Source organism: Anomalospiza imberbis, chromosome 3, assembly GCF_031753505.1.
Source record: "Anomalospiza imberbis isolate Cuckoo-Finch-1a 21T00152 chromosome 3, ASM3175350v1, whole genome shotgun sequence".
Classification (NCBI taxonomy): Eukaryota; Metazoa; Chordata; class Aves; order Passeriformes; family Viduidae; genus Anomalospiza; species Anomalospiza imberbis.
Window position 1 is genome coordinate 82,097,451 of NC_089683.1, and position 23,103 is coordinate 82,120,553.

Here is a 23,103-nt window from a genome sequence, read left to right on the forward strand (position 1 = left end):
ACACGTGCATCATAAAGTATGCTGACAGTGGGTTCTTGTATGTATTGTGCATACACGTGACTATCTGATACTGTCTGCAGAATACACACAATATATTGTAGGAAAAATACCTTCCAAGTTTGATAAGATACAAAAAAAAAGTGTGTGTGGGGGGAGGGCGGGGGAAATCTGATGTATTCTCTAGTTGCTGGAAAATACATAAGAACAAGTCAAGTTCTTCCCCATAGGAAGCAGCTGTAATGCAAAACATTGTCAAATTCATTTCTAACATATTTTTCTCCTGTTTCTGTGGGTTCATCCTATATAGCAGTATGGTAAACCGTAAAAATTACTGCATACTGGCTGTTGAAACTTCAAGTGCATTGGGAGAGCAGAGTTGACTGCTAACAAGTATTTAAATTCAATGCCAGATGTGCAGAATAAACATTTTGCACATAGCTTTTCTTGAAGTAGTTGAACTATTGATGAAATGCTGTTTTCATGTGAGAGTTTTTGTTCCATGTGTTTCAGACAACTCCTTTACATCTATACACAATTCTTTATTATGTCTTTAGGAAAGGCTTTTGTGTGACTATTTTTTGCTATAAGGCCTGTTTTGGTCATGATAAGAAGTAATTCTCAAAATTCTGCTCCTCTGGAGCATTGCTGAATGACTTCTAGAGTAAAGGAGTACAGCTTTTAGAAAGGCTTAAAGTCATTTAATAAGGGATAATATTACAGTTACTTACAAATGACTTCTTGAAAATGTAGTGTGCACATATAACCTTAATTTTCATTAACTTTTTAATGCTTTGATTTATCTCCTTCTGCTTCCTATGTAATTCAGCTTGACTTTTAATTACGCAGTAATGGAGCAATCAATACAACCATAGAACCGTTGGTAATTTTAAAGTTGTTTCTGGTAATACTGTGAAGCTAAACTGGGAATAGTGCAGTTAATTTTATCACCATATTTATGTGATTTTTGTATTTTGGGGATTTTGTTCAGAATTTAGTAAAGCAGTAGATGTGATGGGTGGGATGAAAGCCCACAGACATACACTTGAGTTTGTTTCAGGCACTGTCTGACATGAAAGTCGGTCATAGATCAGATTTTGATTGTGTAACACTAACTTATTTGTAATCAGTAGGTAAATAGGGAGCTTCAAGCATGAATTCATTCATAAATCATGGACTGATTGATCAGTCTATGAGCAGACAAGATTACTGCTGCTTAGTACAGAAGTTAATTTCATATAGCTATGTCTTTACCAATAAGAAAAAATCATTGCACTGTTCACAAGTGCACACCAAAAATAGAAAGTACATTAAATTTGCCAAAAGGGTAAAATGTATCACAACATATGCCAGCCCAAGGTAAATACTGAGTGTTACATTGCTTCTTGTGTCTTTATAGCTGGAAAAAAAATCAGCTGTGATTACTTTCAAAGAATGCAATGAAAGTCTTGTAGAAAACTGAACTGAAGTTGGGTATTTGGAAATTTACGTGCTTACACTTTCTTCCCAGAGCAGCTGCTCTTAGGTCACAGTTGTTTGACACCCACCTCTGGTCTTTGTAAAGATTTATGTGTTTGTAATAAGAGCTGATGCTGTGCTGCAGTGATCCAGAACGGCGGAACAGCAGCCTGCTTTCAAGCGCGTGTCTTAATCTGTCAGATCTCTTTTCATGCACAGCTGATAGATTTGCTTATCTTGTTTAAAGCATAAAAACAAAAGTTCTGAAAATGTCTGACCCAGAAATTAGCTCTCACATTAGTAAGGTGCAGGATGTGGAAATGCCTGCTTTAGTTATTTCTACTGTACTGGCTTGTGTATAATATGATGCCTAAGCAGCTAAATTTAGATCAGTTAACATCAGTGAAGCATTCTCATGTCCTTCTAAATTGTACATAACATTTTCTTTTAACTCTTATGAAAGCTTAAACAGGGTGTGTTTCTAGACACAGGTGTGTGGTGTCATGCTACGACAGGGTGTGATGCCAGTGCCAAAGGTTGTGTGTCACATGTGCAGGTCTCACTGCCACATCTGCCAGTGCCGTGGGGATGTCTCAGAGACACAGTAGTCAATATTACTTCAACTTTACAGTATTAATGACTTTAACATTGTGATTTTTACTTTTATGCAGCCAAAATACTGAGTGTTTTTGAAAAAAATAGTTTAGTGAAAGCAAGACTTAAATGAGCACACGAGAGTGTTTCTGTAAAATCGGGTTGTGCTGTATTTTTGTTGCGTACCAATTGAAAAAATACTCACGCCAAGTTTTATTTTGCATGTTACAGTATCCATTCGGAAGTAGCCTTCCATCTAGCAACTGTGTCATGCAAATACACATATTTCAAATGATAAATAAGAAGTAACCTATATGTCTGTAATGGTTCTGGTTTTGGTTTGTACTTGATTGTGTTAAAAAAGCTGATTTCCCAGTGCTTTCTTCGTTTGTTTGTTGCACAGATTGCTTCTAGCTCAGTCATATTTGCTTCTTTCCCATTTATATTTGTTGGTCAGCCTACTAAATGGATAGGTATGGGCTGCATTTGATACCACTAAACTTGTGTGGGGGTTCCTGTTCTGTGCCATCACTGTGTACATGTGTGCTCCTGTGTAGAGCTGTGGAAAGGTGTTCCTCCACCATCAGAGAAATCCCATTTCTTGGCTTCCCACGCTTTTCTGGATGGGCATTATTTGAATGCTTCTCTTTATTTTGAAGGTTGGAGGGGAAAGGCAGTTTGCTGACAAAAGGAGACCTCTCCTGGCCTCTGGCTTCTCTTCTTACTTAATTGTAGTGCTATTTATCTCCTCTTCACAGCTGTTAGGTACTTTGATAGTGAGGTGGTCAAGAGAGGGTTGTGGCTTCTGAGAGTTGTATGTCCTGTTCCAGGACTAACTTCCCTTCTGTGCCCTGCAGGCTGAAGTTTTCAGGGAAAAGAGCAATCTTGTCACTGCCTGGCTTAAAGCTTTGAGAGAACATGCACTCCTTCTTTTTATAAACTGAACTTTTGGGGGTGTTTTTGGTTAATTTGTACTTATAAGAAGTTGTTTTTCTGTTTGTGTACTTGGAGATGATGCTGTTTTTTGAACAACTCTTGTATGTTGAAGATTTGTATTGGCTATAATAAAATTATAGTGGAAGTGGCAAGAATGTAACCTTTCACTCCATTTTCTCACACTCTTAATATGATTGTAGGTAGCCATAATAGAGGAAGCACTTGTCCATTGCATGGGTTCTGACAGCTGTGGGAACAGGGAAAAACTCCTGGGTGTTCAGAGTTGGACCTTTGAAGCAGGGCCGGCAGCCTTTCATTTAACAGTATCTTGTTAAATTAGTACATGAGAATTCTGCTTTGTGCCTTTTATAAAAGTGCCACATGACTTAAATTTTAACACATTCTGCTGCTTTTTAGTATTGTAGTGTTCATGGAAAATGTGTTGTAAGACTAGAAACATGATTGTGTTATACAGTTAATTAAAAATAAAGGCAGATTTTTAATATGAGCTCAGTCAGTGAAATACATCAACAAAGACTTTTTTGTTGGCTGTCAAGTGAGAAAAACAGAAAAGACTCAAATTCTTTTTCTAATATTTCCTTCCAGTCTGACTCATCAGTAGAAATTGTGAAGAGCTGCAGAAGAGAAGCCAAACAGACAAGCTGATAACTCAGAGAAATAGTCTTTTGAGTTTGGGGTTCGGAGTGGAGTCATCATGAGCGATGTTACCATTGTGAAGGAAGGCTGGGTACAGAAGAGGGGTAAGTTCTGCCTTTTCATGGAAAGTGCTTTCTGATGTCTCCTACACCACGTGCAATGGTATTGCATGGTTACGCAGATGAATGCTCTTGATTTATCTTCTGCTCTGGAGCAAGCTAATCTGACCATTTGGTCAGATTCAGGCCTTGTTGGTATTGATATGTAACCCTCAGCACTGCCCCTGTTTGTGGGGGTAGCTGGCAGTGCAGAGGAAGTTGGACTCAGTAATTCCCTCTCCATCTTGAACCTTGTTTCTGCAGCTGCTGTTACCTGTGCATCAGACTAAGCTAGCTGATGTGGCAGCTGGAAGAGGCAGTAATAGAGGTGTGCAGTCAAAGGTTGCCTGGAAGCTGCTGTAGATGTGATACTTTGTGTGAAATTTCCTAGATGCCAAAATCATTCAGTGTGGCTCAGCTTGTATTACAGATGCAAGTAGTCCCAGTAAAATCAACATAATACTTGGATAACGATCAGCATACACCAAATTACTTAGCAGACCTGGAAGCCATATGATTAAAGAATATGTTTCTAACTATAAGCCAGTATAAAGTATGATTTTCTGTTATATTTGAATTCCTGTGAATTCTTGAGATGGCTCTTTAAAATGTTTCACCATGTGATTTGCAAACTTGGGGAGGTTGCTGTATATTCAGCTTTGGATGTGAAACCTCTAGAAATATCTGGCATTCATATCATGTGATGAACTTTGGATGAAATCTTCTATGCTTCATGCTGCTCTGCTTTAGGTTGTGGTTGCACACATGATTATTTTCAAAAGAATATAAGCTCTCTCACAGAGAGAGGGTGATCTGGATTTTAGGGATATTTATGCCATGAGTTTCTGTGATCCTAGCCCAGAAAGATTAGACTGAAATAGTGGGAACAAAATTGCCCTTTAATTTACAAGAAATGCTTTGCTTCAATAGCAGTGTGTGAAGACAAAGATCATTATTAACTTTGTTATTGCAGATTGACATTAAATGTCAAGGAAGGCAAGATAATGAGAGAAAAAGTTTATTATTCTTCTATTATTCCTGCATAAATTGTATTTCAGGATGCTATGGGTATTGTAAATGAAAATGAGCTAAACCATGTTAAGCTTAAGGCCTACTTCCTATTTTGGAGTATATACCTGTATTTATAACAAATAATATTTTACATGACAGGAACTATTTAAATTTTAAAATTATTTTTCCTTTCCACCTTGTTGTTGTTTACTCAATTTGGAGATCTGATTTCCTTTTTTGATTATTTAATATAAATTTCTTTCAAATGTATTTGAATGGTTAGGATGCTTCAAATATTTTTTTTTACATGACATCAGTTCCTTCAGGTAATATTGCTCATTCTTATTACAACTGCTCAACTCTGTGAGCACTGGATATGCATATAGTAATTACTGGGATCCACAAATGGACACTGAAATTCAGTGTCTTACTTAATATTTGAAATTCTGAAATGTTGAAAAAAGGTTTTTCTTCTTACCCTGTTTTACTATCAATTAATTGAAGAAAAGCCCACCAAGTTGACATTTTGAGGTCAGTTTTGTTAGTAATTGTTTTCGCATGCATTTTTCCTTATCATTAATAACTTTGAATTTATGGTTGTTTTTTTTTTCTTCTTCTTACTATACATAAACGTGTAGGTTTTAGTGGAAATTCTTTTAATTGCATCCAATATTGTCCTTAATTTTCTTTGTCTATCTTGTTCTGGTTGTTGGTGGGTTGAAGTGTTTCTTTTGTTTGTTTCTGAAAACAAAAAGAAAAGCACGGTTATGTTTCACAATGCTAAGTATTCAAAAGCATTTTATTCAATGGTCATACATTTCATATAATTACAACTTTTACTCTGACTTTGCTCTGGAGCGAGAAAATCAAAGTTGCTAAGTGTATTTGTTAAATTTTGCCAAGAAAAAGTATCCAGCTTTAATCTATATTCTGTGAATACGCTCAGTAAACACTTCTTTTGGCAGCTAAATATTCTCTGTCTGTGTAAAGAAGCACTGTGGGATTGGGTAAAGCTGTCTTGCTTCCACAAGCGATCATTCTCTTACAGTTTTAAAGTGAATTCTTTGATCATCCACACTTGATACACATTGGCTCAGCTCACAGGCTGGTTTTGGTAGGTACAAGCCATGTTCTAGTGGAGAAGGGTGAGTGTGGGATCTCTTCTCCAGGCAGACACTGAATGAATTCCAGCCCCAGTGACCGGTCCTTTGGACAACTCTGAGCCAAGTGTATGGTGCAGCATAAATTTCTGAAACTCCAGACTGAATTTATCTAGAAACAAAACTTGTAAACCCTTCCTGATGGGACCACAGGGGCTTGGGCTGTTTCACTTGAGTGATCTGTTTCTGTTATACTGAATTACTGGGTCATGTGACTACAGCCCTGGAGCTCTTAAAATTGTCCCTTTCAGCAGTCAGTATGGTTTGTGATACAAGGAGAGGGAAAAAAAATCCAACTTCTTTTTGTGATTCACAGTCCAATCAGGAGTATGAGGATGACTTGAAGGTATTGGGATGAAAAATGGTTTTGAGGAGCTGTCTAATGAGATGGGCCATTACAAAGGCGAGTTAGGCAAACTCAATGTAGAAATGAGAGGGGAGGACTAAAAATAGAGTTGGGGATCTATCTCTGAATTGAGACTCTGCTAGAGAGAAGCTAGGGAGGACAGGGTATGTTAGGGCACCGTGAATGGCTGTGAAATGCAGTGAAAAGATGTTTGCTTTATTATTATTCTTAGTGCTGTATCCATGTCAGTAATAGAGGGCTGAAGACCTATATGTTTGTAAGGTTTTAAGCCTTCTTTGAGCACTGAAGAATCGGATGTGAGGCTACACGGCTCCAAAGACGTATTTTTCTGTGTCTGCTTAAATGAGGCACCCATTAAAGTATTAATGTTTTACTCTAAGTTAAGAAATGGCAGATTTAAGTTTTTTTGAGACTGATCATACTTGGGCTTTGAGTGGTCTTTAGGAGAAGCAGTTTCAGTGTGTTGAGAGTAGATGATACTGTGGAAGAGTAAGCTGTTGTATATGAAAAGTCAGACGAGCAGAGATGACAGGCTGGAGGTGAGAACTTTGGACAATAGAAAACACAAGACCCAGGGAGAAGCAGTGCCTGAGAAACCTTGGGGAACCTTGGGTCCCAGGTGAAAGGAGACCCTGAAACACAGAGACTGGGTGTGCCTGAACAAGTAATGCAGCCCAGCAAGAGCAGATTTGGGGAATGAAGTAACTGGTGATGGGGACTCGATACCTATCTACACTTAGTGCATTTGTAAAGTGAAGTGGGTGTTAATTTGGCCTGGCTTCTGTCTGCTTCTGTGCCCCTTTAGCTGTGGTAGTGCTCCTGGAATACATTGTATGGCTTTTAGTTCCATCTGAAAGGGACCAGCTTTGTGCAATTTGGGACTTCTTCAAGCAGCAGATGAAAGTGCATTAACTAGGGTGGTGGGAGGATTTGCTGCAAAAGCACTTTCCTTATCTGAACTAAAGTACTGATTCAGATCCCTGTGAGACATAAGAACTTGAACAAGTGGAGAGCCAGCAGAGCAGTCTCCTTAGAGCAGAATCTCTGCTCAGGCGAGAGAAGTGGGAATGTATTTTGTAAGAATGGCTTTATGGGTGTAACTTACTGTCTTAGATCCAGTGACAAGAACCAAGCAGCTCATGCCCTGTGTCCATGTGTGGCTGCAAAGATATTTTTGCAATTCACTGGCTCGGTGAGGACAATTTTTCTTTCTTTCAGTGTTCTCCAGTTATACCTGTAGCCAGATAAGGAGAGAGATGCACTGTCTTCCTTTATGAATTTACTTTTTAGATGACACCGACATTTTTCCTTGTAATGCATACAGATGAAAGGGAAGCAGTTTTGACTAAAAACCTTAAATAGAGTGACCTGAACCTTGTTGCTGATACACAGAAATTAAATATTTGACATTATTGCAGTTAGTGTAAGCACTCTGCAGTAATTGCTGAAATGACTTTTACATTTTGGATTTGCAGAGGACAATGTTTTGCAGAGTATCTTTAAATTTATGTAAAAGTTAGTGTCCTTAATTTTACTTACCATGCTTTTACTGTATTTACTAAACTAATAATTTGCAGAAAGGGATATGTTTTTAATTTATCAGTTTGGAAACAGATGTTTTTTTACATTATGAACATGCCTAGTGTGATTAGGGCTGTATCATTACAAAAGTGAGTTTTATGCATATAATTCATGTGGTATTTTTTCTTTAAAGCCAGAGTTTTCTGAGTTGTAGACTTGACCTTGTCTGTGGTCTATAATAGTCACAACAATTAGATTTAAGAATCTTTCATAACTATGCTTAATTGCAACCTAATTTCTTTATATATAACCTGTGCACAGAATTTCAATTAATTTAAACATATGAAAAGAGCTAAGAGTTTCTGTTACCATGTTATTGAAAGATCATTAGGGACAAAGGAAGAATTGACACAGATGCTAACTTTTTAAAGGACCCAGTTTTAAATTTAACGTGTCAGCTAACTTTGTCTTTAATTGAAAGAGTAGGGTTTTGGTGAGGATATACCTAAGTGTGTAAGGCACAACACGGTGGCTAAATTATTGTTTAAAGATAAAGCAATATGTTGTCAGTTTCAGTTAGTGCTTGTTTTACTACACTTCGTTGCCTTACCTCTGTTTGGGCTTTGGTGTTCTGGTGTGGTGCGTTAGGTGATGCAGCTTGCCATGGCAATCTCCACATGGCTCCCATGGTACATGGACCAGCATTCCAGTTTTGTAGAGAGGGAACCAGAGTTCAAAATTGTTGTGGCTTAACTGTAATAACTTAAGAAGTTTGATGTATTGAGATGGTGGTAAAAAAACAGATGTCATTAAGCTTTCCTGTAATGAGATTGTCTTGTAAATAGTGTATGTATCACTGAAATACTGTAATAAGATTTTTCACTCAATGTTTTTCTTTTGTTATTTCTTCTTTTTAAAAATGCCTTTCATAAGTTCTTAGTATCTAAAATTGAAGTAGTGTTAGTATTTCTAAATTCATACAGTTCACAGAAAGTGTTTGATTTACTGTGATGGGATTGACTCAACTCTGCTCTGTTTTCATTTTTGAGATTCAGGACATGATGCAGATATTGTGGGATTTTGAGAAATAACTGTGTGGAAAATATTTACAATTTTTATATCTTCTTTCAAGAAGAATAAATAGCATAGTGGAATAAACCTATTGTTCCAAATAGTAATAGAATTGTTGTTTAAAGTACAAACTATTTATAGTCTTAGGGTAACATGTCTTCTCCCTCTTCCCCCTGGCTCAAATCTAAAAACAGATCTGTATTATTTCATGTAGTGGACATTGGGTTTTACAGTTGAACCAAGACCAAACAGATGTTAATTTTGGAAATACACTATGGAGATTGAGTTCACATGGTATATTTGAGGGTTTTTTTTCCTCCATTGGTTTTGTTTGGTGTTTTTTTTTTGTTGGTATTTTTTTAATGGGAACATAAATGCCTTGATTGGAAAATTAATCTCAGAATTTATGGTATTAATTGACTGTTATTCACAACCTGTCAGAAATCTTGTTTGCAGATTGTCTGAATTATTTGAGCAATTTAACACACCTCCAACAAAGACAAATTTAAATAGACTGTGTTGAACATCTGCTGCACAAAGTAGAAGAAATTTAAATATTTTTTTTCTAATTGTCTTAGCAAATAATAGTTTAAGGTAAAGTCTTGATTGATAAACGACTTGAAACTAAATAAGCCTTTCGTATCGTAGTTGTTCTACCCTAATTCTGTCTAATTAATGCAAAATGGGAAGTTTCAACAAAATTTATGAATTTATAAGAGGCAGTTCCTTGTGGACCAAAGGAAGGAAAAATGGTAGTGTGACCTTTCTTATATCCTTATATGGTAGCTAGATTTTTTTTTTTTATTCCCAGATAGTTAAGAAATTACTGTATCTTGCACTCAGTGTAGAAGTGGATTTAGGCAAATGTGTAAAGTTGCTTGCAGTCAGCACTGTTTATAGTTTTTTGTTGGTTTGTATGTTTTTGTTGTTATTGTTGGGTTTTTGTTGTTTTTATTTTTTCTTTGCTTGGGTGGTTTTGTTCCCCCCCCTCCCCACCCCCCGCATACACTATGAGCAGAGATCTATGTATTTAGATACTGTTCTGCTGCAGCTACCCCACTGGGAGAGGAGGGCTTCTGAGCCCTTTCTCTGTCAAACTCACTTTGTAGTTGACTACTAGGATCTTCCTTTTGGAATAATTATAACCTTTTTATCCATACTTTTCCTTGAAGAGGATCAGAATCATATGAAAATCTTAAACTTGATGAAACTAGGATTAGGTGCTCTCTTTGCTAAATAACTTTATTCCAGATACTTTTTAGGTAGTGCATAGGTGAGTGTAATTTTTGCAGCTCTCCACCTTGTACCATTACCAGTTTCTATTCTTAAAGGCAGTTTGCAATAGAAATTGGAAGTGTGAAACACAAAGTATTTTAAACAGTCTCAAGATTATCCTTGTTGCAATATCCTTGTTGAATGGCAGTTTAGATAAATGTGCATAGTTGATTAATTTTTAAATTAAAAAAAAAATGTTTTTGTTTCATTGTAGTTATAATAGAGACTGTTACCAGTTTTTAAATGGTTGTAGAGTTTTGATTCTCATCAGTAAAAACAAAGCTCTCATGTATGTATTGTAGATGATAGTGGCTAAAATTCTGTTCGTTTGTTTTCCCTGCAGTTGCTTGTAAGGCATTTTTCTGGTGCTTATTACTTTGGGCTTAAAGCTTTCACATATCCTGAGTTATGTGGTAGAAAAGTGCTTTTGCTATTCCTGACAGCAGCAGGTTGCTTGTTACACAGGAAGATACCTGGGCAATGTGTGATTTGGAGTATTCTGGACCCAGTGGCCTTACATGTTTTTGTATGTCTGTTCCATTTCCTGTATAATGAATGCTGCCTGGTTGCTCATGATCTGAAGGTTTTCTCCATTCATGCTGGTTTCTCTTATTCACACTACTTAGCTACCCATGAGAGCAATACTTCTAAAGAAGCAAGGTTAAGCATTTTCTCTTGCGGGGATTAGGGAAGCAAGATGTTAACAGATTCCTTGTGAGCCCTTTTCCTGCTCACAACCCTTTTGGCCTGGCAGTACTGCACGGCCAGCAAATGTCCAAGGGATGCTGTTGGGGAAGAATTTGAGGGACCATTTGGCAAATACATGTTTTCTGTTTATTAAAACCTCTACTTTTTACTTGAAGCTTAAATAGTCACACTGTATAATACCTTTGGCATGCTGTAATACATTGGTTACACTTGAAATTCCTTTGTGTTTGTGTTACTTTTTCATTGTTTTTGTAAGGATAATATGCTTACAATACCAGAACTTCTCTTGATATACCTACATGCCAGTCCAACAAATCTCCCAAGTCTTTGTGATTTATTTTATTTCAGAAGCAGTCTGTGTACCTGTTCTTCTCACCTCAGCTAGGTCAATTAGCTTATGCCTCTGTAGGAACCACTTCTTTAATACCACCCCTGCTGTAATCGTCAAAAACATTATTGAGGTCAGCAGCTGTGACTTTAAACTAGGTTCTGAAAAAGTTTTAGGCCTGGACTAAGAACTCAGAGTTTTAGGGCATGAGACAAATGAGACTGCAGATTGAGATATTGAAAATAAGCTTTTTTCAATAAAGAAACTTTAGGGAGAAGACCAGGGAAGAAGGTTTTATAGCGACTCAGTGCTGTCTTGGTTGTCTTTTGTTTTCTAAAGAATGAGGAACTGTTGACCCTTCATGAGCATCTCTACACATGGTAGACAGAATGAAAAGCTTTTTTTTTTTCCATTAAAACATGGAAAGATGCTGGTAGTGAGTGGGATATGTTCAATCTTCAAGTTTTTGAGAGCAGTTTAATCTTAATTGCAGGCAAAACATTGTTGCTTAGTTCCAACAGCACAGACCTTAACTTGCTCTGGGAGGGATTCCTGCTTCCCGGGGTAGGATCCATCATCATAATAGAGGCAGATCTGTTGACACATGCTTAGGTTTTGGTTCAAGCTACATGTGAACATTTCCCGAGCTTTGCTTTGGATGCAGTCACATGTGTCCCTATAGACTTGAGAGCCCCTTGGACAGTGGGAATGGATGAGTGGTGGTCACAGTGTAAGCCACAACTTGTAGTAGTTGGTAATTGGGAGATTTGCTTCAGATGTGTACTCCTTATCTGCAATGTTGCTGTACCTCCAGTCTCATTTTTTCTATCTTAATACCATCTCTTACTAGTACTTACTCCATCTCTCAGTTAGTCTACATTCTTATTGATTCCTTGCCTTTCAACCTAAGTAAATTTCTTTGTAATCAGATCATTGCAGCTGACATCTTATTTACTGTAAATTCTTAGTTTGTAGTTTGCTTTCTAAGCAAGTGCTTTGTTAAAACAGATAGAAAGATAGGAAATGAATGTGTAGATGCCAGAACACTGATAAGAAAACACATTATCTTTTTCTAGATCTTCAGAAGATCACTTACAAATTGATGACTGTCCTGACTTCAGGAGTAGTCTTCCCAAAAATATTGAATTACAGTATGGTAGCATATTACCTGTGTGAAATTAGAAAGTTCCCAGTTTCATTAGTTGTTATCATTTTTACATTGAAATTCCAAATTGTGTAATCCTCAGTTATTTACATTTGAAAAGTTGAAATGCAAAAAAAATTACTGGGCGCAGCTTCCCGATAGTCTTTTATCAACACTGCCACAATAAGAAAGTTACTGTAAGCAGAGCAATCTTCACATAGCTGCTAATTAGGCTGAGGTACTGAGAACCACAACACCAGCAAAAGATTTGAGGGCTTCTTGATACATGCTCTGTGATTTTGGTTGTGATAAATTTATGGACAACCTAGTTCATAGTGAAGGAAGACATGTAAGATGGTAAATTATATAAAAAACTGGGCCAATAGTACCTTAAATTTGGCACTTAGTGTTGTGGAAACTTGAATTTGTCCAAGTCACAGTTTCCCTCAGATAAAACTGAAATAGTATTGTTACTTCGCCTCAGAGACTTCCTGAATGTGAGTTTATCTCTGTGAAACTCCTAAATGCCTTACATTACAATATTCAGGCTTTTAAAAATATATTTTATATAATTGAAATATAATTTTTGTATAGGAAGCAAGTCAAACTAATAGTTGAAGTTTAGTCTGAATGAGAAGAAGTGGATTTTTTTTTGTCTTGGTTTATCCTGACACATTGCAGAGGAAGAGGTAAAATCTGTTAGGTCGTACAAAGAGACAACTTGTTAAAGAAAATGGAAAAATCTTAAGGTTAGTTCTTTTGTTAGGCGTCTTCCAGAGAGACTGGAGGAAACACTTGAACAATGATCCTTGGGAGAGTGTAATCTGTAGGAACATGACAGCATCTCTGCCTATGCTTGCACGCTTTTGATCTCATGAAACTGCAGATGGATTGGTGGTATAACTTTTACACGCGTAAAAATTCCTTCAAAGTAGTGTGCTACTATATAGTGTCTTTTGCTTTACTTTGAGGTTGGTATTCACTCTGTTTTGAATTGTGTTGGCTTTTTTAATATCATGCCAGTTTATGCATGCTGACTAATACATTGGAAACTTTTCTGAACAACTTTATTCTTATCTTGAGAAACAGCAGCAGCTACTATATATTTTAATTAGAAGCTTGCGAGCTTGCCCCTGATGCTCTTCCATGTTTGCTTGAAACTTAAATGGAAGCTGTTGCTGAAATGGGGGAAGTGTCATGTCCTCCCCTAGCTTGGTTGTGTTGGCAGTTGTGCTCATAATGGTGACATGGTGAATCATGCCAGGAAATTTATCTGGCTGAAAATGAATCTATTTTTGTTGTCCTACCTAATTTTCAGATGGATCATTTCCCTGACCTGACTCACCGTGTAGCTGCACAAACAGCAGAGCTGGCAAACACGGGAATGGGAGAGCGGCCACTTGGAAGGGCAGGACAGCTCCCTGCTAGGGGCAGCCCTCACCTTTGCAGGAGTGAATTGGCTACAAAACTGCACCTAAAACTTATATTGTCACTACCACAGGACTATGGCACGACTAGTTTGTATTTCAAGATGGTTTTCTTTGAAATTTATGTTTAGAAAAGGACCACTGATTTATTCTGAGCTAGTCCTAAATGTGATTGAATTAAAAAATGCCACCAGGAGGGTTATCTAATTCCTATTCTGGAATTAACTGTGTGTTTATAGTTTTTAAACAAACAGAAACTTTTCACAGAAGAGTGAACTAATGTTCAGGCTGGAATGTTACATGGTTCCTTAATCTAAATAATAGAGTAGCTTTCTAATCCTCTTGTGTTTATAGCTTGAAAGGTGTTTAAAAAGAGTATTTTAACCAAAAAACTCTCAAGGTTTATGACAGACGGCTAACTCTTCTGAGGCTACCGAGTTGTTGGCTTCTAGGCATTGCTCCAGATTAAAATGATATTTGATGGTTTTCAGAGTTCAGAATATTCATGTGTGTTGGTGGACAATCAGTGAAACTTGTGGTAATGTTAATTTGTGAGAGTCTTGAGTTTTCTCATAGATTTTCTGCTACATTAGATAGACTTCTTATGAAGTAGATTTTGTCTGAGCATCATTCTTTGCAATGAATACCCTGTTTCTGGGCTTGCTTGGTTATATAACAAAGTTTGAAGAAGGATCACGTTCTTTGATTTCAACTTACACATGAATATTTAAAATGAATTTTTGTTGTAAACATTGTATTTAAGATCCCTTTGGATGGTTTTCAGTCTCAGGATCTTACACTTTTAATTTATACCATGTGCATAGGATTTTATGTGGAACTGCTGTTGGCACAAAGAGGCTTATGTAGAGATGATGAACATTTCCCTTTCCAACTATCTTTGCTCCAGAGGAGATGGGGACTTGCTGTTATTTGCAGCTCTGTGAACAACCATGCTGGTATTAGGCGAAATACAAAACTTTCTTGGCAAATGAAGCAAACTGGAGAGTCAAAACCCCCAAATGAAACCAAACCAGCTGGTTTTAGGGATTCTTTCAAATACCTTGTGTTCCCCTACATCCTTTCCAGGATGAAGATCCAAGAAGATAGCTGCAGATATTATTTAGTCTACAAATGGACAGCTGGGGAAACAGTTATAGCATGTTATTTGTGGTGTATAATAGCTGTGTAATACTTAGTAATGAATTTGTCTGAGATGTATTTTTTGTGCCAGCTTCCTCCGTGTTCGTATAGTCATTAATAGATAATCACACAGATGTTGAATACATTGGTGGTGAGGTTTTAAAGAATCTGCTGTAGATAGGTAGTAATAATAATACCAATCATAATATTAATACATTATTACTATAGTTATCCCCCTCCTTCAATAATAAAAACTTGACCCACTGAAATAAGGTCACATTCTAAAAAATTCTAACATTCATAGATTTTTTGTGTCTTTTTGAGGAACATACTTCAATAATTTAACGTATTCTTGCATAAGAATATAAAATCCAAATTTGTTTTGGTTTGTTGTAATGAATTTTCCTGTAAAAAGGTAACAAATTGATACTCCAGAGCAGAATAAAATAAATAGGGACAAAAAGGCCCTTTATTGGGAGGCAGCATGAGTGTAGCAGCATCGTTGTGTAGTCATCCAGAGTGTGTCTGACCTTTTTTGAGTGCTTTGTTTACAATGCTATTATATAATTATAAGAAAAAAAAGTAGACAAATAAAATTTTCCCTTAAAACTCTCAGCTCAAATTCTGCACTGGAAAGTAAAAGAATACAAGAAAGGAATAAATTCATATATCTTGGTAGTAAGGTGCCTGTCATCTGGGGATTTCAGTAAGGAGCTAGCATTACAAATTGGCAAGGCAACAGTTTCATTTACCAACTAAATAAGATACGGTCATAAAAATCCATGTTTTAAAGACCAGGGTGTGAAACTTCAACTCAGATATTGCTTTCCATCACAACATATGGATGTGAAAGCTGGAAATCCAACAAAGGTACAGACATCTAAATGCCTTTGAAAGCAAATGCCTTAGAAAAATACTATGTATTAAATGGAATGAATTTATAACAGATGCCAAGATTCATTAGACAGCTCAAAAACCCCTTGGCTCTAAAGTTATCCAGAAAAGAAGATGGAATTATCATCTGGAACATATGTTAAGAATGAAGCCAGAGCATCTGTCATGGAAAACATGCCACTGGGCAGCTGGAAGAGCACACAAAAAACACCAGCTGAAAGAGTCTGTCCATTGAACAACACCAAAGGTAAAAAGGTTATGGGACATCACACTAGATGTGTGAGCGGACAGAAACTGCACAGGGCTTTTTGGCTCTTTGTGGGTTTTTTTCAGTATTATAAACTGAAGTGTTTTGGGTTGTTTTAATATTGCAGATAGCAAGGAGTGATTAAAAGTAGAAGGTCAGAAGTAAAAAACACAGGTTACTAAGTAGAGGATTTAATTGTAATGTATTTTAGTTTATTTTAGAATTTGTGTACAATTTCTGTCCTGAAAAGAGAAAGAAGATTGTGTAATTAAGTAAATCTTCAGATGCATTCCCACTGATTAGCTTAATGTATAATAGAGCATTCAGGATTATTTCAATAAAAATCCAGGCTTATTTTTTCCAAGTAACTTACAGTTGATGACAGTACATGGATTACCTTTTCTCGAGAGCATTTGTTCTTATGTTTCTCTACTTTTTTCACTTCATAGGAGTTCTGGAATTTCCAAACCAGCATCTCTTTGCAATATAATGTTTTTTAACTTGCCCTATTATGAGCCTAATGTTACAGAGTTTTGTGTTGGAAAGAGCAGAATTTAAATTTTATGAAAGACTTAGTTGAAATGGAAGCTTTCAAATCTGTTATCTCAATCTGTCTCTTGCTCATGTGTTATGCAAAACATTTTATTAAATATAACAATCTCAACAAAGTTTGTCCAAAGTAAGCATTCAGTAATATCTTAGACTTGGTTGATAGAATTGGTTTGTGTTTTATTTTCTGCTTGTGATATTCAGGGGGGAAAAAATCTCCCAAACAAGGGACAGGGGTGTGGGTGTGTGTGGGTGTGGGGTTGTTATAGTTTTTGGGTTTTTTTGTTTGTTTTTGTTTCCTTGGTTTCTTGGGGAGTGTTCTTTTTTTTTTGTTGTTGTTTGTTTGTTTTTTTGTTTTTGTTAATTTGGGTTGTTCGTTCCCCTCCCCCCTGCTCCACTGAATCATCTCACGGATCCCAGCAGTTCACTCACCTTCTAGATACATCTTATGATTCTAAGTATTGAACTAAGACTGTTAGTTCCACTTAGCAGGATAACAAGTTTAGGCAAAATGAATAACTCTTCGAACATTTCCAAAGTCTATTGATAGCTGCAGCTTTTCTGCTTCTTCCACTTACAGTACGATGAGTGTTACGGTGATTATTTATTAATGCCTCATAAAGGAGAGAAAAGCTTTCAAATGCAGTTCAGGTGTACTTAGAGGCTCAATGTCAAGGAAACAAAATTTGGTTTTATTTTTATTCTTAAATATTTTCATATAGTATTTTTATCCCATTTACACATTTGGTGTTGATGGAGCTCATTTCAGATGCCTTCCTCTCATGCATTGGAGGTAAGGCATCTATCTTTAGTCTGCCCTGCAGAACCTGCACAGTCACAATTTTCTACTTCCACTGATTCTGCATCTGATTTGTTGTGGAATGAGGTCAATTTAGGATTGTAGTTAAAACCAATAAATTTTGTCGGAGGTTGTCTGTTTTGTCCAATTCAGAGGAGATTTCAGTTATGTTATTTGAAAAAATGAATCCAGCACCCTCCAGAATCTCTCTCCTCCTTTTGTTTCTGTGATCATTTGCTCTTTTGTGTGCATGGGAACTGAAATTTCTGTGACTCAGATTGTAATAATCTACTTCTGGTAGTACTGAAGGCAAAATGTCTCTGGCAATAAGAGAAGTAAAAAGACATTGTGTAATATATTATTTGAAGTTATGTGTTGACTAGAGGTTTGAAATGCAGTTGTCCTGTGCTCACTGCTAAAGATTTTTTCTCAAGAGTACATAACAATAAAAAATCTTCAAGAGCTAAAAATACAGGATTACTGTATTCTTTGACCTGTGGTCAGAGAGTTGGCAGGAGTTGCCCTGTATTGTTTGTTCAAGGTTTGTTTGAAGAGAACAATTATAGGATGATCATTAAAAATATTGACATATTTTTCAGGAGCAGAGGATTAAAAATACATCTTTAAGAAAGACAGTTTTTAAGTATTAAGGTGGATTGCATTAAAGAAAGTAGGAACAAAAAGAAAACATTGTTTAAATCCAAATGTGAATTCCAGTTATTGAGGAAGTGGGTGTTTGTTGAAATTGTGTGTATTTCTGTGCATTTTCATTGTAGTGTTTTGATACAAGGCACTACAAAATCTAATTTAACATAATCTTGATCCCTTAAAAAAGCTAGGTAACCCCTCCATGTAGAAAATCTCTAGCAGGATGAGAAGAGTCCCTGGTGGATTTTTATCAAAGACTGTATGAAGACTTCATCCCCTCATTTTGATGCACAGTCAAAATCAATCTAGACATACAGGGTGATAGTTCTGACTAAGAGGGTTTGCTAGGTTGATCTTGAGTGAGTGGTTCTCTGGTATTGAACTTTGATTTGCACAGATGAGAGTATGTGGGTTCCCACAGTACAGCTCTGCTGAGTTTATGCCAGGATTTTGCTAAATTAATTCTGTAATAAAATTGGAATGTTTCAGTCTTTGTCTTTCTGCTGTGTAGGGTCAGCACGCCTGCGTTGTTTTGTCCTTGTCCCTGATTGAACTTTATTCCTTTCATAGCTGCTTTGAGATGTTGTTTTGGGAATTGCCTGTGAAGGAGGACTGGCATTTCCCTCTGTTTTCCCTTTGGATGTACTGCTGGGTGTAGTCACTCATGCTCCTCCCATAAACTGTTTAAAGCAAAATAAAATTTCCCCTCCAGACACACTTTTCTTAAAACCTACGTAATCATTAATTTTATGATGTTTATAATAACTGATAAGTTGACTGTTATCAGTGTTGTACCTATAAAGATGAAAGAGTGCTTCCTGTGTATAAAAACTTTTTATTGAACAAATGGAGAGTTGCAGTGTAGATACTCTTTATAAGATAATGGAGAAATGTATCACTTTCTCATAAACCTCACTAAGTTGGGAGAACTAGTGCAGTTGTCCTTATTTTGTAAACTACCTACTAAAATAAATAGATAAGTGCAAAAATACTGGTCTGTATTTCCAACAAGGCTGCCAATTGAGATTATGTATTGATACATTTTTATTTGACTTTAAAATGTATCATTGGAAGAAATTTTGACTGTTAAAATTTTGTGTCCCCCATTTTGATGCAGATTCAAAACCAGAGTGTCCATGCGTGGTGTTTATTTTGAGTGTTCTTGAAAGCTCCAGTGACTATTAGATACAAAGTAGTTCTTTAACTTAACAAACTTTATTTGGACCAACTTTCTAGCAACATGTAGCCTAAATTGTACTGCCATCTGTAGATGTAAAGCACAATTAATCACTGTCCTCCTTATGAGACGTGCATATTTTGAGATTATTATATTCTGCCTTCCTCTTACTCCTTACCATATTCTCTGTTCTAGGATAAGCCTCGTTATTTTTAGTGCACTTCAAACTTGGTATTTTCTTAAAAATCAAAAAAAAACCCTTGTACAGCCTGGTTCTCACAGGACCTTTACCAATTTAGTGCCCCCTTGTACAGCCTGGTTCTCACAGGACCTTTACCAATTTAGTGGCCCCTCTCTTAATTTCTTAGTCCTTAAAATTTGTAAATGCTGATATTTCAGAGCTTTTATCATTGTTGGATAAAAGGAATGAATTCTTATTTTAGTTCTTTTTTCCTTGATTTGCGTACAAAATCTTTGTTAATATATAGCATAATGATATTTATCTCTTCTGTTATTTGTCTTTTTTGTAACATCATTGAATTGCTTGTTTTTCACAGATTTTTCTAAGACAATCAAATTCCTAAATCTGGACTATTGTAAAGAACTCTTGCTGTCTCGGCATCTCCATACGTGACCAACTTGTAACTGGATGATAATTTTCTTTTACCTTTAGAATGTTTATCTTGCTCTTTATTATTCTGCATCTGATTTGCTAAGAGTATCCTTATTCCAAAGGTGTTTTATTAAGATGTACTGATCTGTTCTGTGGGGGTTTTATTTTTTGTTGGCAAATTGCTTTTTTTATTATACCCAAATAAATGATCTCTTCAGAGTGCCTGTGACTGTCAGCTCACTGATCAGCTAAAAACAATTTAAAAAATAGAATTCAGAGAGTGAGAAATGGAGAATTATTCTTCCTTCCATCATTTAATATGTTAGAAAAAAAAATCTAAGGCTTTTAATGGGTGGTGACATCAGAATGATCAAGGATATTTTGATTATTCTGGGAAGCTGGGTGAATAATATTCATATACTTTTTTTAATCTGTTGATTTTCATCAACTGTCATTGTGTTATTATAATCTTATCTTTTATTAACACATCCTATTACATTCAAATTTGTCCATGATTTTTTTGTGCTGAGGGTTTTTAGTTTGTTTGCTTTAGTATGTACTATAAAGAAAGCTGAAAATAGTATATGACTGTGGGTTTTTTAATATTTTAATATTTGTTTGTATTTTGGGTGTCTTACTAATTGTTAGTCTTCTCTGAAGAGACAGAGGACCTTTTTAACTCAAAATAATGTATTATTGTGATGTTTTATTACCTGAGAAAATAAAATAATTTTCTGTTTGCTTATATGAAGCCTACTATTTCTACCAGAGGAAGATAAATATAGTGATATTCTGAACTGTCACAGGTGGTGAAGGTACCCTGAGCAATGATCTACAAAATCTTTGAGCAGTGATCACCGTAAAAATCTTGCTCTGATAAAAGCAAGGTGGTCTTTACTTGTGACCCCTACTGTCCATTGTGAGAGGATTACAAATTCTCTTTAAACGTGAGTCTGTGCTGAGGTGGGATGGATATTTCAGTGCATTTGCTCCTGTTTGAGAAGTTTGCTTTCAGGTTTGTGTTAGTGCTAATTTTAAACAGAAAATACATATAATATATTTTCCATGTTTGTTTTTTCTTTGTGTGAGGATATGTGTGGTTTTTTTGGATTTGGTTTGGGTTTTTTGGTATTGTTTCTCTTTTTTCCCATTCTTAATTCCCCATTCCCTCCCCATATTTGCACGTTTGTTTGCAAGAAGGGACTCTCTGCTGTAATAGGCTTGGGCGTGGAGTTGATCCAGCAGAACTTTTCTGCTTCTGGGGTCTCCTTGGCCATTCCTTTTGTTCCAGCAGTTTGTAAGTGTGATTATATAGGAAATAAACTTCTGAAGCACTTCCCCCCCTTCCCTTTGCCTTGCCTCTAGCAAACAGACTGTCTGTATTCCTAAGCAGTGGTGTGCGAAATGTTTCCTGCATGCATCCTAGCCATTCAGGAGATGCACCTTGGTTTTTTGGGAAACTTGCAGGCAGTCTTCTGGCTGACATCTCTGCCAGATACCTCAGATTTTAGAGCTTGGCAAGCTAATTCCTGGGAGAGCAGTCACACGTGGCTGGCTTCTGTAGCACAGGAGTTCACCTTGCTCCATTTAGCAGCCAGCGACAGACAGACCACAGCACCTGAGGCGACTGAAGAGGAGATAATCTTCTTATAACCCAGAACAAATCCCCTGGTGGAGGAGGATTCCTCCAGGTTCTGCCCTAGTAAAAGGTGGGGATTTCCTGCAATGGGTAGACATTGCTCTGACAAGATACCTGCATTAGCTGGAATTTGCACAGCAGTTGAGACCTAAATGCAGACTTGTGGAGAGGGTTTTTTTTTTTTATAAAAAAGGTTTTCTCCATAAAGCAGTAATTTTTGACATTAAGTTCACAGCTTCAGACTTTGGGTATCTACAGAAATGTTTGGGATCCCAGCCCCCAAGCCAGATCAGTCAGGTTTGACTTGCTGATCACAGGTGCTCAATATATGTATGCCTAGGGATGTGTAGCCAACAGTAAACTCTGTTTCTGATAGATGTTTGTTCTGATTTCCCTTCTTGCTCCTCCCAGTCCCAGCCCTCAGCTTTGCCTGATCTCCATCAGCTGGGACTTCAGACAGGATACATTGGTAAGCATGTACTTTTGAGGGCTTGGATTATTTTGGACGTGGCGAGTGCCATGTAATGCTAAACTGGAGATATGAAACTTAGTGGTATGGTTTTTCTAGGAAGTTACTGTACACTTCCAGGTAGATTTCTACTTAAATTCATTGTACTCTGTCTTCTTGTGATACATTTTTTGTTGTAGCGTGGGATTTCACACTCCTTTTGTAGTTTTAGACTCACATTCCCTACTTATTAAGCAAATTGGGTGTTTTAATGTGGTCCTACAAGTGCTCATTAAAGCTATTTTTCCAACAGCTGATCATTATTTCTCCCTTTTTTTATTTTTTAAATTTCCTTTTTTTTTTTTTAATTTGAGAAAGCTAGCCAACAGAGATTTTATTTCATTTGTTCTGTGTAAAGTAGTAATTTCCTTTTCCATTCTTTGATCTTACAGCCCTTAAATGCTTGGAAATTTGTTTTCAGTTGCTGCAAGTAGCCTAAAAAAGTTTCTGTCTGTTTTATTCTTACCTATGGATGTAGCTGGATGCTTTGTTTATAGTGCCAGACACAATAAGGACTCCATAATCAGCTAATGCTTTTCCAGATGAGTCAAGTGTTTTGGGAGTGTGAATCATCTTGGAGACCTATTTCTCAATTTTGAAGTAATTCGTCTGAGAAGCACGAAACACAGGAATAGGAGACACAGGACTGCAAACTTTGCTGATAATGTATTTTTAAATTTTCATAAACTTATTTCAAAATCAAATTGTTTTTATTGGATATAAGTGTCCAGTGGCCCAGTTGGCATTGTTTTCAGCAATCTAGATGATGCTTCTCTTTAATGTGTGTTTTGACTGCATGCTGCGTAAATGACTTTCCTGTATGAAAAAACCTTACATGAACAGTCTTTTTGCAGTTTAACATTGTAGATTTTTTTCTACAGAACATAAGCGCACTGATATCTACACCACCACTGAAGTAGTGTAAAATGGTGATATTGGAGAAATTCTGAATCCTGACCTAATTCACTTTAACTTTGCGGTAGCAAATTTTGCCTTTTCTGCTTTTAGAACTTGTTTTGATAGACATAATTTCTTCAGAAAACATATACAGGAAGAGCTGCATTTTTTATTCCCTTCTATAAAGCAATATTTGCTTAATGGTATATGAGGATATGTTTGTGAATTAGTACACTTTCA

The 23,103-nt window shown here is 36.5% G+C and overlaps 1 protein-coding gene across 3 annotated transcripts in view; it reads left to right on the plus strand.

The window, feature by feature from the left end:
* The window catches only part of AKT3 (AKT serine/threonine kinase 3), a 147,897-nt gene that overhangs the window by 9,029 nt on the left and 115,765 nt on the right, over positions 1 to 23,103 (plus strand). For 2 of the 3 annotated variants that reach the window (XM_068185416.1, XM_068185415.1), the window contains exon 2: positions 3,592 to 3,746. In XM_068185416.1, the coding sequence (XP_068041517.1) occupies positions 3,701 to 3,746 (46 nt within the window). In that variant the 5' untranslated portion in view covers positions 3,592 to 3,700. Of the gene's footprint in view, positions 1 to 3,591; positions 3,747 to 23,103 lie in introns of those variants that run through there. The other variant, XM_068185417.1, reaches the window with a different exon arrangement.